Source organism: Balaenoptera ricei, chromosome 8 (genome assembly GCF_028023285.1).
Source record: "Balaenoptera ricei isolate mBalRic1 chromosome 8, mBalRic1.hap2, whole genome shotgun sequence".
NCBI lineage: Eukaryota > Metazoa > Chordata > Mammalia > Artiodactyla > Balaenopteridae > Balaenoptera > Balaenoptera ricei.
This window is the reverse complement of record NC_082646.1, coordinates 25,349,866-25,367,601: the sequence shown is the minus strand read 5'-3', so window position 1 is coordinate 25,367,601 and position 17,736 is coordinate 25,349,866. Positions and strand designations below refer to the sequence as shown.

The 17,736-nt window shown below is 38.6% G+C and overlaps 1 protein-coding gene and 1 pseudogene across 1 annotated transcript in view; one reads left to right on the top strand and one right to left on the bottom strand.

Moving 5' to 3' along the window:
* The window catches only part of LOC132369766 (centrosomal protein of 78 kDa-like), a 32,386-nt pseudogene extending 27,680 nt beyond the window's left edge, over positions 1 to 4,706 (top strand).
* Positions 4,064 to 17,736, bottom strand: part of LOC132370451 (centrosomal protein of 78 kDa-like) — a 97,385-nt gene continuing 83,712 nt past the window's right edge. The window contains 6 exon segments of the mRNA XM_059930479.1: positions 4,064 to 4,459; positions 4,461 to 4,576; positions 5,538 to 5,704; positions 6,521 to 6,687; positions 7,907 to 7,984; positions 17,122 to 17,252. Of these exon segments, the coding sequence (XP_059786462.1) occupies positions 4,064 to 4,459; positions 4,461 to 4,576; positions 5,538 to 5,704; positions 6,521 to 6,687; positions 7,907 to 7,984; positions 17,122 to 17,252 (1,055 nt within the window).

Here is a 17,736-nt window from a genome sequence, read left to right as displayed (position 1 = left end):
GTGTCTCTGAAAAATCTGTGTCAAAGAAAACTGAGGCTATCAGTATAAACTCATTTAACTTCTATCTCTTTTTACCTTTATTTCCTCCCAAACTTACCAGTATCCATCCAACTCGAAGGATACAAGTGATCTTTATATACTTGCAAGGTTTTTTTCTTATTCATATGTCCATGTTTCCCTAATTCTCTAAATTATTATCTACATCTTCAGGATCTCCTTAATCGGTTCCTTCATTTCAGCATATAAACTATAAGTCCTTTTCATTCTAAAAAATTCTTTTTTGCTAATTATTTTCTCTTTTCATCCAAACTCCTTCAGAGTAGCCTATTCCCACTGTCTTCACTAGCCCCGCCTGACCCCCACAGGCAGCCCTACACTCTCAATTTATTGCAATCTGGCTTTCTTGTCCACCACTTCACTGAACTGCTCTAAGGTCACTGGGGACCTAACTGCCCAAATCCAATGGACACTTACATTCTCTGAAGGATGACGCTGTCATCTACTTCCTCCTTCTTGAAACTCTATCACCTCTCTCCTTCCCAGAATTCTTTCTCTGCTTATTACTTAAACGTTGTCAGTACTCATAATTCTCTGAAATCTCATACATTTTCATGATTTTAATGACTGCTGATATGTGCTGATGACATTCAAATTTTTATCTTTCCATGTCTTCACGTGCATGTCCAGTTATCTACCAGTTTGTCTCCTGAATTGTACAGGTGCTTTAAAATTCAACATGTCCAGAACTAAAGTCTTTTCCCCAATTCAGTTCTTTATCCCCTATTTCCAAACTCAATGATACCACCACCCAACCTTAGTCACACAGATGGGGGTTCAGCCTCCGCCTCCTACTTCTTCCTTACTTCCCAAGATCAAGTCTTGCTTGTAATTTCCTAAATACAATTAGAACTTATTTCCTCCCTTCATTTATACCTTATTTCAGACCCCTTTCTTCTTGCTATTACCTGGTCTAGAAGTTACCAAATTGCTGTTTGGTGGAACCAGTTGTTAGACACTTCTATTAAAAAAGGACTCTAGAGTCAAATAGCTTTGAGGATGGCTGCGTACCATACGCCTGCTGTGACGATCCAGAATGAACATTAGCCTACAGCAGCCCGGAGAAGCTGTACAGTAAAGAAACCTGATTAACTTTACTTAAGCCAGGTTCTGCCTTCTGCCGGCCTATAAACCTTTCAGTAGGGACAGGAGAGGAGGTGGCAGCGTGAAAGTCCCACTCGAAAATAAAAAACACTGCTTCTCAGAAGAGTGGGAAATAATTGTCTCGAGGCTTCTTCAAATTCCTCATCCATACTGACGTCAGTGGTCTAAAATGCCACCTGAACTTGTCCTTTCCATTCTTAGCTATTTTTTGAGGAAACCAGCTCCATGCACATGGATGGCTAAGATCCGCTCTCCTCCTCCTCGCTGCCTCCTTTAGGGGTGCTTGCCACTGCCTGGTGACACTGCACTGATGCTCCAGAGCCTGTGCCTGTGGCTCCGTAACACACCCCTCGCACACTCACGGCTCTGGACTTCCGCTGTCCTCTCTGCCTTGAGTGTCCTTGCCCTTCACCAGCTGACTCACCAGTTTTTCATGAGTCCTTTAAGACTTAGCTTAGGGACTGCCACTTTCGATGATTTTTCTTTGTCTCACAGCTCCCCTTCTTCTTCCACAAACACTGACTAAACACCCTGAATATGGCCATCACAGCATGTCACGCGCAGGATGAGACATCTGCTGTGTGTCTTCCCCTCTCACTCCACTGCTAAAGGGCCAACGCTACATCTTGCTCATTGTTTCTCTCCTCTAACACCCAATCCATGACTAACGAACTAACTAGTACTGTAGTAGCCCTCTTAGTAACAATCAGGCAGGAACTTCTAGAAGAAATCTGACACTCCAACTGTTCTCTGATCTCACCTTTCAGTCTGAATGAACTAAAAGACTTATCTGTACATGTTTTACCAGGGAGACATAATTTAATCCAGAGATGTGTCGTCACATACTCTTACATACTCTGCTGTTTAAAAATTCGTCTCACGATGGGGGAAGGAGACAGGTGTGCTTTCTGATAGCCCCACTCTTTTGCACCTCTAGTGCTCACTGGCTTCTCTCTCGGTGCCTTCCTTAAACCCTTCGTCTCTTAACAAGGAAACAGGATAACAAAGTAATTAAGAGCCTGGGTTCTGCCTATCTGTGAAACAGAAACATAACCAAGGACATAGAGAATAGACTGGTGGTTGCCAAGGGGGAGGGGGTGGGAGAGGGTTGGACTGGGAGTTTGGGATTAACAGATGCAAACTGGTGTATATACAGGATGGATAAACAAAAAGGTCCTACATGGGACTTCCCTGGTGACGCAGTGGTTAAGAATACGCCTGCCAATGCAGGGGACATGGGTTCGAGCCCTGGTCCGGGAAGATCCCACATGCCAGAGAGCAACTAAGCCCGATGCCACAACTACTGAAGTCCATGCACCTAGAGCCCGTGCTCTGCAACACGAGAAGCCACCACAATGAGAAGCCTGCGCACCGCAACTAGAGAAAGCCCGCGTGCAGCAATGAAGGCCCAATGCAGCCAAAAATAAAAAAATAAATAAATACATTAAAAAAAAAGTGGATGTATTTTAAAAAACCTAAAAGGTCCTACTGTAGAGCACAGGGAACTATATTCTATATCCTGTGATAAACCGTAATGGAAAAGAATATGAAAAAGAATGTATATAAATGTATAACTGAGTCACTTTCCTGTACAGCAGTAATTAACACAACACTGTAATTCAACTACACGTCAATAAAAAATAAAAATTTTAAAAAATTGCCATAAAAATCATCACATAAGGAGGACTTCCCTGGTGGTCCAGTGGTTAAGACTTCGCCTTCCAGTGGAGGGGGTGAGGGTTCGATCCCTGGTTGGGGAGCTAAGATCCCACATGCCTTGCGGCCAAAAAACCAAAATAAAAAACAGAAGCAATACTGTAACAAATGCAATAAACACTTTAAAAATGGTTGACATCAAAAAAAAATCTTTAAAGAAAAAAATCACATAGATCAGAAACAAATGAAACATAATAAAGTCCATACATTAAAAAAAAAAAAAAGCATGTGTTTGGGTCAAATCGCAGCTTACCACTTACTTATAGCTGTGAAATTCTTTTTTTTTTTTTTTTTTTTTTAAATTTATTTATTTATTTATGGCTGTGTTGGGTCTTCGTTTCTGTGCGAGGGCTTTCTCTAGTTGTGGCAAGTGGGGGCCACTCTTCATCGTGGTGCGCGGGCCTCTCACTATTGAGGTGCGCGGGCCTCTCACTATTGCGGCCTCTCTTGTTGCGGAGCACAGGCTCCAGATGCTCAGGCTCAGTAATCGTGGCACACGGGCCTAGTCGCTCCGTGGCATGTGGGATCTTCCCAGACCAGGGCTCGAACCCGTGTCCCCTGCATTGGCTGGCAGATTCTCAACCACTGCGCCACAGGGAAGTCCCAGCTGTGAAATTCTTGGCAACTCACATAATGTCTCCTCAGACTCCTCATCTATAAAATTGGGATGGTAATAGTTCCCAACCTCATAGCGTTGCTGTAGTCCATAAACACGGTTAAGTGCCTTGGTAAATGTTTAAGGCTCTCTGGTTATTGTGAATTAAAATACGTCAATGGCTTCTGGCCATGTGATTTATAATAGTTTGACATTTAACCAAATGGTAAAACTATTCCATTTATTATTCCTATCTCTTTTTACCCCTTACCCTGCTTTGTTGTTTATGTTTTCTCCCACCACAGAGTGCTAGTTCCAGGAGAGTAAAGGCTTTATTTTGTTCACTGCTGAAAGCAATAGCACCCAGAAAAGTACTGTACATATGAAGACCTCAGTAAACACCAGCTGAATGAATGGTGCAAAGTGTCACAAGGAAAAATACACCAAAGCTTTCATTATAATAAAAAAGTATAGATAAATCTTTCTCTAATGGCTTCCAGTCAAGTATTTTAAAACACCATATGCTATAATAAAAACATAAGTAATTTATTAAAATTTGAAGGCAAAAACATAATTTTAAAAGATTTAGACCTATGTTAGGTGTGATACAGTATGGATGCTTTCTTAAAATTCACAATCAGATCCAAGAGTATCACTTTCAGAATGTTCTAGTAGACTGAGTTTACTTTTAGTTGTCTTTGATGAAACAGTCACTATTCTACTCTCTTTAACAGAAATGTGTTTTTTCGAAGACTCACTTTTAATTGGTTTATTAACCAAAGAATTATTTTGCCCAATTCCTTTGCTTTTCTGCTTTACAGGTGAGTCAGAGCAGGGATGCATGTCCTCCCCAGGTTGTTTCTTAGCAGAGTATTTTTTGGTATATTCACCTGCTTTGCTCATTTTCTCTGAAGAAGACCTGCTATTTCTAGATAATTCCTCTTCTTTTCTTTGACTTCCAGTTCCAGAAATGACATCTGCTGAAGGGAGAACATGTTCTAGCAATGAAATCTTCAAAAGACTCCTGCCACTGCTCTGTGACTGGGACCCCCAGGTTGTCTTTGGAAGTTTCTAAGGCCTCCTGAGTAGAGACTGGGACATGGAAGGAGTCGAGAGGCAAAGGAATCCCAGCATCACCTGTAATTTTCTGAAACTGGAGGGAAAAACAAAAGACAAGACAAAAATTCAGTGATGAACAAAGCCAACCATTAAAAAGTAGAGTTCAAAACTTCAATGTTACTCTGTAATCTTATTATTAACACAGTCAATTGATTATTCAGAAGATTTCAGAGCCAGTTTTTTTCTAATTATATCTTGCCAAGTGATTCTCAGCTTAACCTAGCTATATCCAAGGCTATGTCTGCTACCTTTTCAGACTTTGGTGATTGGGATAGTTATTACCCATTTCCTTTCCCTCACTAAAAATAAAACCCTATTCTGTAAGAAAATTAATTTCTTTTCTATCCTCCAGGCACATGTAAATAGTATATAGTTTGTGACCAGACTGTGTTCTCAAGCTGTCAGTTCCCAAGACCAGTCTGAGATTGGTTGATGGGGGCTCCAAGTAAGGCTAGAGGAAAAGCTGACAGGTTTTCCCCTCCCTTTTCCATAACGAGGTGATTCACTATAATATGTTACCTATTAGCTATGTTAAGATTACTTATTTTAAAAATTATATCAGTATGTGTAACTTCATTAGTGTTCCTTCACTGTAAGCTGACTGCATACAAATAGAAACCTAGATAAAATATGAATAGAATAGACATTTATACAATATAAAATCTGGAATATTTTCTCTAATGTTTTCTTTCTTCATTAAGGATAGTTTGCTTTAACTCATAAATTTTCTAAAGAACTTCCAGTTTTCTTATTTATGACAATACAGTATCACGAAATAGGCACACATTTACTAATCTCAGATTTGGAAAGGACTCCAGAGTCTTCTAGCTCCCGAGCATGTGAACTATTAGAGACTGATCATTATTGTTTTCTCTCTGACTTGGTCATTTCCTTTTTGCTGATCACTCTTAGGATCATTAAGTGCTGTTCTGTCCACTTACTTGGATATTTTGCATTTGTCCTGGGGCACCCTGCTTTGATTCTGATTTTTTTTCTTCAAGTGCCTTCTTTTCTTCCTCAGGTGGACTACTAACAGTAGAATTCATCTGGGGATGACCTAGTAAATGAAAATATGACTGATCTATACCAGCCATTGTGGCCAGCTGACCAAGCCTGGACCAGAGGAGGAAAGGAGAAAAGATAAGGTTATTATAATCACATAAGAGCAGTTTAGATTTCCCCAGACCTACAATCATGAAATACTTCTAAAATCTTAAAAGCCAACATCCTACTCCAGACTACAAGCCTCTCTCTCCCCCAAATTCTGAGCCCTTTCCAGATTCATCCTCTAGGAGACATCCCACTGTCTCACTAGCAGCTTCAACAAGTACCCACGCACCTCGTCCACTGCCTGTCACACCTCCATTCCCACACTTCTTTACCACCTTTCCTCCAGTTTCCAAGAATGTGTTTGTTCCTTCCTTCCCAACACCAACACCAATTCATTCACTGACAAAACACCACTCCATCAACTATCAATCTCCACTTCCCTCTTTCAGCAAAATTGCTCCTGGTTGAGAACCACTGACCTATATCTTCCCTGCAGATTAATAATTTTTATGTCTAAGGCAAAAATAACTTTAATTCAAACTTATCAAACAAGCAAAATAAGTGAAAGATAAGAAAATTCATATGCATTCCCGAATATTTTCAATGAAAACTGCCTTCAATTTAGTCTTTACAAAAAACTATACCTACTAAGTACTCTGTCTACAGGTTACTCTTTTATAATGCGCTCCCCACTCTACCAAAGCAGGCTCCCCTATTTGCATTTCTTAAAAAATTTAATTCCTCATTTGAAAAAGTCAACTATATTACCTATAATTACACTAAATATGGCCACGGAAGTGATGAAAATTGCTCCAATTCCTCAGCAAACTACCGTTATAGTCGCAAAGAGAAGAACGCCATGAAGAGAAATGAACTAACCTGGCACCTTTAAGGAGATCCAAGGAAGCATGGAACTTCTGAAAAGAATTCTCAGTGCTGCCCAGAACACCTTCATCATCCAGGATCATGCTTGTCAATGAGTGGGCATGAAGGGCTTCAGACAAAGAGAAATTTATATTTCTTAACTGGGCATTTTCATGTTCCAGCTATAAAAGAAGATTGAAAATGTCTGACATGATTTTTTCTCATTGTCATCAAAAGTAGTCTTGCGTAGTTTCAAGGAACAAAACTAAAACACTCAAAATGTAATTAATTTGTAATTAACCTAACTCTCCACCAGTAAAGACAGAGACCATATCACATAATAACCAAAACCCCCAGGCACCCAACAAAGCTTCCTTTATAACACTCAGGTGATATATAAATAAACCAAAGTTATCAGTTTTATTAATGATCTTTCACAAAAGATCACATTTCCAACTGGTTCAATTCATAAAGGAGCCTCATTCCTCATTAGAAAATTACCTGCTTTAAGTTTCCCTTAAATTAGACAATGAAATATAGACTCTGATTTGAACAAAACATATTACAACTCTGCTGAATGTTAAGAATTAACTTTAGTGAGCAAAATATCTAATGCTTACATTTAAAAGTCCTAAATCATACCCAACCCAATTTATTAAATGTATGATCACCAATATTTTCTTTGGCTTCTTGAAAATACTCACTCCCATGCACTCTTCCCCTTCCGCTCATCATCTATGCACTTAAACCCCCCTATAAGCTCAACTCTAGTATTTCTCAGAAAGGCTGTTATGTTCATGATGCCCCTTTTGCCTTATATAAGCAGGTGCTCAACATTTATTGAATGAGTGTCCGCCAATCCAGTGGATGCACTTTCAAAAATTCCTCCCTACACTCACCCTGTGATAAATTATATTTAGATATAACTTTTTAGATTATGCCCTGCTTTCAGGCACATTACCTAATGTAATTCTCATAGTATATATTTTTATCTTTCATTGCATTCTTAGAAGTTTTCCAATTTCTTAAATTTATCTAAATGATTCACTTTCCTAATTCATTGTCAGGAGAGTCTCATCATGTCTTTTATGTTACTGTATATACAGTATATGCACAAAAAGTGCTTTCTTGAATCAAAAAATCATGAACAGAAAATAAGCTAATGTCGTATAAAAGCACACACACACACACACAAAACCAGATTTTCACATTTTTAAAAACATGCTTTCTGGAATATGGATCATATGATCACTAAGTACCAGTAAATGCAAAAGTCCATATGATACAACCAATTTGCAACATATTACACTTTTAAAGTTTACAAATTATGTGTATATGGCTTAAAATCAAATCAAAATAAAATGAAAACACTCTCAAAAGTATAAGAAGAAACTTGTTTACCTCACTGACTCGTTTATCAGCCTTCAGTCTTATTACTCTTTTCTCCTTTAACTGCTTTAGGCACTCCTCCAGTTTTTCCTAAACAAACAGAGTAAATATTATAACTAATTCATAGTATAATATCCAAAAGCCTTTCCAGCTATTGGTCTCATCAGGATTTAGGGGCACGGCCAGAAGTGAACTCAGATTTTAGTCTGCTACTGGTAATATCATACCATGCTAGTGAAATGAATTATCAAAATCTATCAAATTAGCATAGTAAAGATTTATTTAAATTACACTCTTTCCAACATAAATTTGTGGCAGCCCACCATAAAAGGCATATGCATATAACATAGTAAGTCAGAAATAAAAAGTTCAGACCAAGAAAGAAAAATCCTATATTTGTGGGTCTCTTTATAGTAGGAAGTCCTATTAATGAACATGCTTAACATACCTGAATTGCATAATTGCAGATTCAAAAGCATGTTTTTAAAAAGTAATCACTTTTAAAGCAATTTACAGTCAAGCACTGTTCCTGGAGTTCCCTGGGTATTAAATAATCTAATCATCAAAACCAGAAGAGGGGTCTTCCCTGGTGGCACAGTGGTTAAGAATCCACCTGCCAGTGCAGGGGACAAGGGTTCGAGCCCTAGTCCGGGAAGAACCCACATGCCGCAGAGCAACTAAGCCCGTGCGCCATGGCTACTGAGCCTACGCTCTAGAACCCACGTGCCACAACTACTGAGCCTGCGTGCCACAACTACTGAAGCCTGCACACCTAGAGCCTGTGCTCCACAAAAAGTGAAGCCACCGCACCGCAACGAAGAGTAGTCTCCTGCTTGATGCAACTGGAGAAAGCCCGCGAACAGCAACGAAGACCCAACGCAGCCAAAAATAAATAAATAAATAAAAATTATAAAACAAAAAACCCTACGAGGAAAGAATGATCACTAACTCCATGTTATTTTACAGATGAGGGAAACAGGCAGAGAAGTAGAATAAGTAGAGTAGCACAGCCAAGGTCACACCACTAAGTAGCAGAGCCACACTGTGGACTCAGGAAGCTGGGTGCCATTCCTGTTCACAGAGGTGGTAGTCTTCCCATTCATCAAGGTCACTAAAATAAAATGAACACTGATAAACTCTCTTAGGAGTTTTAGGAACTAAGACACTTCGGTCCTTGAAGTGGGGACACTGCTTGCAATAGGAAGAATTCTAACAGAGCCCCTAAGATTCCTACTTACTGAAGTACACAAACCTTCCACTTATCCAATCAAACTCTAAATCTAGGTGCTGTAGTGAAGGGATTTTGCAGATGGAATTAAGGTTCAAAATCAGTTGATTTTTTAAGATAGGGAGATTATTCTAGGTGGATGTGACCTACTCAGGCACCCCATGAAAAGGACCTGAACTCTTCCTGAATTGAAGTACAAAAGGGACAAGAGGGAGACTCTCCATTGCTGGCTCTGAAGAAGTCAAATGCTGTGGCAGGGAAGGCAAGCGAGAGGCCTCTAGGAGCTGAGACTGTCCCCCGACTGACAGCCAGCAAGGAAATGAGGACCTCTGTCCTGCAACTGCAGAATCTGAATTATGCCAACAAGCCAAAGAAGCTTGGAGGCATTCTTTCCCAGAGCCTCTGAATGCTAACACAGCCAGACTGACATCTTGATTTCAGCTCTGTGACCCACACAAACTATGGTGAACATCCAACGTTTGGGGCTCAATGTCTTACACTTAAATTTCACGTGCTTTAACACTCTCAGGAGGGAACCCACATGTTCCCGTGTGTATCTGAGCAGGAAACCCAGTCACGCTGTGCCTGGACTTCTGACCTACAGAACTGTGAGATAGTCAAATAGGTATTGTTTTCAGTCAGTAAGAGTGTAGTAAAAGAATTAATATTCTACTCAACCTCCATGTTTGTGAACAAAATAAATGGCTGTCATTGTTTTAGGCCACTGTTTCGGGGTGGTTTCTTATGCAGTGATAAACAATCAGAATACCTATACTTATGAAAACAGTAAGGTATATTTATACATTTTAACTGCTTTGAACACTCACTTAAAGAATGAGGAACTCTATTATATGCCATCATTGGGAGAGGAACTGGTATCACTTTCTGGAGAGTAGCTTTTGGTACCTAACAACAATCCTACATCAGGAGTTTACCCTAAGGAAATCAAAAATGTGGGCAAAGATTTATCTACCGACATGATGTCACAAGATTGTTTTTAACCAAACCCTAGAAGAAAGCTAAGAGCCTCCAAATCGGGATTGGTTTCAATAAAAACAGCTCACCGTCTGAAGGAATGCGCTATGAAGCCACTAAGAAAAGAATGACAAGAGGTCTCAACCAGAGTTAATGAATGGGCTTCAGGAGTTCTACATTCAAAATATATCTGTGTGTTTTTCCTGGGAGATGGTGCATAAGCTTAATCAAATTCTCTGATGTAGAAGAGTATTTAGTGACATGACAAAATATTTTTGATACTTTTTTAAGACAAAAAAGCAGATTAGGTGTGTGTACATGCAGAGGTGGCTTTTATTTCCTTCAATAAGTTGTTCATTGTTCTCAAAAATTTGCTCAATGAACATATATTTTTATATTCAGAACACGTTTAAAAAACTGACAGTCTAAGAACTTCAAATTCTTTAATGTTTCATTACTAAAGCCAGCCAAGTTTTCAATGGGGAAAAATGGAAACAAATTGCAAAATTCCTCTACTTTCAATATAATTGTTTAATCAATCTTCTAAAACTGATTTCAAAGAAATTCTAAACAAATAAGCAAACAAAAAAACCCTCACCACAGTCAGAGGAAAGTAGAGTAAAAATTCCTGACTGGTTCTAAATAGCACATCAAAGTGCAATTACATGGAATAGTTTCTCCCTCTAGTGGAGGGAATTAGAACACAGTGTGAAATTTTTGTGAAAAAGTGTACCCTCCTCCTACAAAGTATTAATAATTCATGTCCCTTACATGGAAATATGGAACCAAAAACGTTACAAAGTAAAATTGCTTGATATTCTGTTACTTAAGTAAGACTAATGATAAGGCTTTGGAATAATTTTCCTTCCTGTCATCTGCTCTCCTTCCTCCCTTCTGTACACTGGCTAGGGTGATTTTTCTGGGACAAAGCTCCCATCATATTGGATATCAAATTTTATGTTCAACTTTTTTCCATTTAACATTGAAACCAATCATTTCTCATATAATCAGGGGATTCATAACCTTGATTTTTTTTGTGGGCTACAAAATATTCCACTGAGTGGGTTTACTGGTTAACCATTTTACACATTTAAATTCTTTCCAACTTTTCAATATTGTAAGACAAAATAACCGTTTTCATGCATGAAGGCTTTTTTCCATATTGAGAATAACGTTCCTGCAATAAATCCATAAAAATGAGTTTGAGATCAAAGCAAATGAACATTTTTAAGGCTCTGAGGTACCTATCTCCAAACTTCTTTCCAAAAGATTTCTGAGATTTTATACTGCCATCAGCAATGTATCACTTGGTATATAACCTCTACTATAACTGTTGGCTTACTTCCTCACTTAAAGTGCAAGTTATTTGAAGAAAGGGGGTGTATTTTATTAAGTGTTTATCCCCAGCACCTGTGCCTAGCACAAAGTGGATAGTCAATAAATAACTGCTTAATAAGGAAAATCCCTGCCAATACAAGATGTACGTGTGTGAAAGACAGCCTGTGTGTTTTTCTCTAACTGGATAGATGAAAACTTGTCATCTTCTTTAATGTGCAATCTTTTTGCTTATAATTAGTAATTAAATTTCTTTTAGATTATATTTTTAAAATTCAGATTCTCTGAGGCAAATGGGCCTGGCCCTATCCATTAGCTATATAACCCTGGACAAGTTCTGTAACTCTAGGCCTCAACTTCCTCATCTGTAAAATGGAGATAAGCTCCCATATCACAGAGCTCTTGTAAGGATTACATGAGTTAAAACATATATAAAATTAGAAGAGTGCTTGGTACATAGAATACGTTCAATTAATGCTGAATGAATGAACATGTGAACGCAAACAGTAGTGAAGGGCTTAAAATGAAATAGTCTCATCCCACTCCCACATCCAGCACTCAAGAAGCGACCAATTCTGTACGCAGGTTTTTAATTGTAAAATATGATATGTGTACTGAGAAGTGCACAGGACAAAACTGTCAATGTGACAAATAAAAAGAGAATACTTACATAACCACTACTCAAATCTGAAAGTATTAATACTTGTCAGCATCTCAAAAACCCCCCATATCCTTTTCTCATCACAAGCTCCTTTCCTCTTCCCAGATAAACACCATCCTCATTTCTTGACAATCATTTCCTTTAACCTGCATGCATCCCTAACAAAAGAGGTTAGTTTTGTCAACATCTAACTTTATATAAAGGATCATAGTATTTCTTTCACTCAACATTGGTTTAAAAAATTCATCCACATTGCTGCCTGTAGCTCTATTTCATTCAATTTTATTGCTTGATAGTTTTCCCACTGTACGAATACACATAATTTATTTAATTTTTGACTCTTAATGGACATTTGGTTTGTTTCCAGTTTGTGCTAATGCAAATCATGCACACGAATCCTGCTGTACCGGTTATTCTGGTGCATTTACACAGAGCGGGGGTGAGGGCTGCCGGGTATTTATATATCTTCAGTTGATGGAGAATGCTAAATGCTTTCCAAAGTAGTTGTGTCGATTTATACTCCAGTATAAGCAGGGTAGAAGATTCCCATAGTACTCCAGGTCTACAATACCTGATACTACCAGACTTTATTTATGTATTTGTCAATCTCATTGGCAGGTAGTTTCATTGGTTTTGACTCACTTTTCTCTTATTACTTAATGAAGTCAGACACTTTTCTGTGTTTACTGGCTGTTTGGATTTGCTTTTTTATGAGGTTTATGTCAACTATTGTTATTTTTAAAATTTTTTTAGTTTTATTGTTATTTATTTTTGGCTGTGTTGGGTCTTTGTTGCTGCATGCAGGCTTTCTGTAGTTGCAGCCAGCGGGGGCTACTCTTCATTGCAGTGGCTTCTCTTGTCATGGAGCACAGGATCTAGGCATGCGGGTTTCAGTAGTTGTGGCACGTGGGCTCAGCAGTTGTGGCTCGCAGGCTCTAGAGCGCAGACTCTGTAGTTGTGGCGCACGGGCTTCGTTGCTCTGCGGCATGTGGGATCTTCCCGGACCAGGGCTCAAACCCATGTCCCCTGCCTTGGCAGGCAGATTCTTAACCACTGTGCCACAAGGGAAGTCCAACTATTGTTATTTTGAATTCTTCTCCATTTCCAAGTAATACTCTTACATGACTATTTTCTCACTAAATTTGAGACATTATCTGTTCACTTTCTAATTTACTAAGTAAGGGTTTAGTTCCTTTACACTCTTTCCTGTAGGGTTTAGTTCCTTTACACTCTTTCCTATGTCCACACTGCTCAGTAAGGTTATGTGATCATTAATTATTCCACTGGTCATGATCTCTTTGACTTGTAGTGATATACTTAAAAACCTACATTGTTGATCAACTATATTGATAGTTTAAAAACCTACACTGTTGATCAACTATATTGATAGTTTAAAAACCTACACTGTTGATCAACTATAAACTCGTTCAACGTCATGCTTTGTAAAATGAGGACATTCGTACCATCTTCCCTTTTTTCTACCTCCTGTCTACCTTCCAAACCTAGCTAATACGTTGTCAAAGTTGAACTTTATATTCTGTTCTATGTGCAGTTAAGTCTTCTGTTATTTGAGAGTCAGTACAGCGTAAGGTTTAAGAGAACAGGCAGACAGCCTAATCTCAAAGCCTCGATCCAACCCTAAATTACGTACAGCCTGGGCAAGTTCCTTCCCTGTCTTAGCTTCCTTTTCTCAAAAGTGGCAATGATATTAGCACCAACCTCATAAGGCTATTCAGAGGATTAAATGAGTTAATATATGCAAAAACACTTAGAGCCTAATATATACTAAGTACATACTAGTACACAATACATTTCAGTACATACCAAGTTAATACATACTAAGTATAGTTTAGGTTTGTTATTACATGCAAGTTGACAATAAAAGCTGCAAACCAAGACAGTGTTGCCATTATTACAATTAAATTAATATTGCCCACTGCAAATGTACTGTGTCTCTGTGTATAGACTACACCTCGTTCCATACTGTGTCAGTGTCACTGCCCTTGTGCAGGGTGAACACATACCCCAAGCCACCTTGGGCTGTTCCAGTTTATACCTGTTGTCCTGATGTTACAGCATTATAGTGCCTCCTTACACTATTAAAGTGTTCTGGTGTGGACAACAAATTAGATAGGTGGTCATTACCCCTGTGTGTCACTGAAAAGGGGAACATCTATAGTGTCAAGTTGAAGTGGATTCTTCTCTTGCTTACCAATGGTAGGTTAAAAATCAACCATAGTTTAGTCTGCTTCATGTTTATGTCAGTATAGCCTTTTGTCCTCTGGAGTTCAATTTCCTTCTCCTCTTCCTCTCCCTCCTCCCTTCCAACAGTGCCTAATACCTAGTAAGTTCAATATGCCTCAAGGTGTTTCTAAGCTCTCAATCACACAATCAACAGAAGCCTCTCCAATCTAGACTAGCTGCTCTCTGCACTGAATCCCCTATTACCTTCCTTCTTGGCTTATTGCCTCATTTTGCTGAATTATTTCTATAAATAGCTTAAGGTGTAGCACAGGAGGTAAATTTTTCAAATTTCTTTGTGTACAAAATATCTTATTCAGCCTTCACTTATGACTGATAGTTTGGCTGGATACAAAACCCTAGGGTGAAAACTATGTGCCAGAAAAATTTGGAGGTATCTTTCTAATGCCTTCCAGCATCCACGGTGCTGATGACAACTATGATAAAGTCAGATTTTAACTTTTTTTTTTTTAGGTGACCAGTATTTTTCTCTCTGGAATAGATGTATCCTCTCAGTATTTTATTCTATTTTAATTTATTTTTTCAGTATTTTAAAGTTTCACAATGAAGGGTGCCTAGGTATGAGTCTATTCTTGTTCATCTTGCTCAAAACTTGAGTAACTATTTTCAGTCTGAGGCCTGATGTCTACTTTCAGCTGTGGGGAATTTTGTTGCCCTTTGACAGCTTCCCTCCATTTTTTTTCTGGGTCTGGAGTTTCTAATAGTAACATGTTGGATCTCCCAGATGCAGCCTCTCTAACATATTGCTATCACATTTTCCATTGTGTCTTTCTTTTTTATATACTGAGAAATTTTAAAAATTCCTACTGAATTTATTTCAGCAACCATATTTTCATTTCCAAGACACCTCTCTTGCTTTCTGACCATTCTCTTTTTAATTAACACCCTAGTCTTATTTTATAGTTGCTAGCTCTTTTTAAACCTCTCTCAGGATACTAATTAGGGTTTTTTTCTTAAATTATTTTGTTCCCTAAATTGTCCCCGGTCCTACCAGGATATGTTTTCACTCTTTTTCCCCCTCTCTCATGTTGTAAGCTTTACTCAACTATCAGGCAAATGACAGATATTTCCTATTTAAGAATGAGCGCAGAAAGCTCCCTGAAGTCAACGATTGATTGGCTTCTTATGCAGGAAGAAGTGGGGAGTGACTGTAATAGGATCCCCCCCAAACACTCTTTTCTAGGGTGTAAAAACTCATACTACCTGCCCTAGTTCTCCCCAGTTTCACTGTTTTCAAAATGAAACCATCTCATTTCAGGAGCGTGAGGGCGGGGCTGGGAGTACACTCCTCCAAACACAACCCTTCAATGAGCTCCCCTATTTCAGTCACATTTTTAACTAACTCCACCCTCTCTCTTACATGCGCATCAAAGCATGAAGTTACTTCTGCAGGTGGGGTCAGAATCCTCCTCAGTTGCAGGTGGTCCCTGTGCATATTCTAGGTGATGCTTTTTCTCTGTTCTACTGCTTCAGTTTCACACCCTTCCACTTGTCTTCCGTCTTTCAAAACTATGTTGAAATCTCTTGACTGTTGTTGGCTTATGTACTTAAACACTTTGATACCATCCTTGTAGTGTCTTGTCAAAACGGAGAAGAGCTGCAAGGGTTCTCAGTGCATTCTGAATCTGCTATTCTGTGGTCCCAGTGTTTAAAGTTCTTGGTCTTCCCCAGTGTCTATCACTGCTTTTAGAAATACAATCTCCTGGTCTACTCATGAAGGAAATGAATACGACACATCTAAAATGACAAGGAATGTGGGTTAGATGCTCTAGGGTCTTGTCGTACTCTGCAATTTACTAATAAACCACTTACATGTTACAAATTGTAGGTGCTCATTTATAAAACGAAAGGGGGTAACTCTACATGAACTATAGATTTCTCCTACTGTAACATTTCATAATTTTCTAAGTTTTCTTAAAATTTCTCTATATTATCATTAATTTTAATTAAAAAAATAAAAATCTAACTTTCTCTTTTGAAAATCAAAGAGTAATTACCATAGTCCTACAATAATGGGATAATTAATTCTGAAACCTGTCAAGTTTCATGTTTCATACGAAAAGAAAATCATATTAAATAATTTTAAAAAATTAAACATGTACTTTGTAGCACAAAGACAAGGTTCCCCCAAATGGTATTCCCTTATTTACTAGAAATGTTCAGCTCTGCATTAAAGTTGAAATAAAACAAATATATTATTTTTGAGGTACAAAACTTTCTGATGAAAATCAATTTTTCTTTTCTGTCCATACAAACAAAAGTATGGAATCACATTAGATGTCAGGTTTATTAGGGAATATAATGTAGCTTCTTGATGTTTTTTATTTTAGGAAAGGAGAATATTAACATCAAAACTTTTTTCAACTTTACTTTTATTTAAAATGAAGCCATATTTTCCTCTTATAAAAAGAGAGTTCAACTAGAACTGTCAATTTTCTCATTTGTAAAACAAGAGCACTGAATCAGCTGACTATATTCATTCAGAACTCAATTTCTTTATCTTATGATCACTAAGGTTCTCCCTAAATCTAATATCCTAAGGTTCTAAGGAAAGGAAACTACATTACTAATGACATGTTTTGATTTTTATTTCTTAGAGTTCAAATGTCCACCATTCACCTTGGTCTAAGCTTAAGGAACCATTCAAGGGGATACAATGCAGATGGGAGGAGAAAACAGAACCCTTACTCAAGCTGTGCAGTGTTGCAATCAGGCTTCCATTTGAAAAATAGTCTTCTCTATAGCTTTAAAGTGATAACTTTGTACCTGCAATGCTTCTTGTTTCAAACTGATTTTCTCTGGCTCTTCCTGAACACTTTCTGAGGAATCTTCGACCTCTTCGATTTCTGAGGAGGAAGGACTCTCTACTCTCACAGTCACAGGAAATTCTGATGGACCTGAGTGTCACAAGAAGAAGAGTGTCACAGAGTGTCACAGAGTTGTTAAACTAAAGTGCAAAGAAAGAAGATTGTATAAAAGATAACACAAGCCAGATACCAAATATCCAAATATTAGAGGACATTTAACAAAAGTGATCTGAGGTATCATTATTATTATTATTATTATTTTAATTAATTATTTATTTTTGGCTGCATTGGGTCCCCGTTGCTGCACGCGGGCTCTCTCTAGTTGTGGCGAGCAGGGGCCACCCCTCGTTGCGGTGCGCGGGCTTCTCACTGCGGTGGCCCCTCCTGCTGCGGAGCACGGGCTCCAGGCGCTCGGGCTTCAGTAGTTGTGGTTAACGGGCTCCTGAGCGCAGGCTCAGCAGCTCTGGCGTGCGGGCTTAGCTGCTCTGCAGCATGCGGGACACTCCCGGACCAGGGCTCGAACCCGTGTCCCCTGCATAGGCAGGCGGATTCTTAAGCACTGTGCCACCAGGGA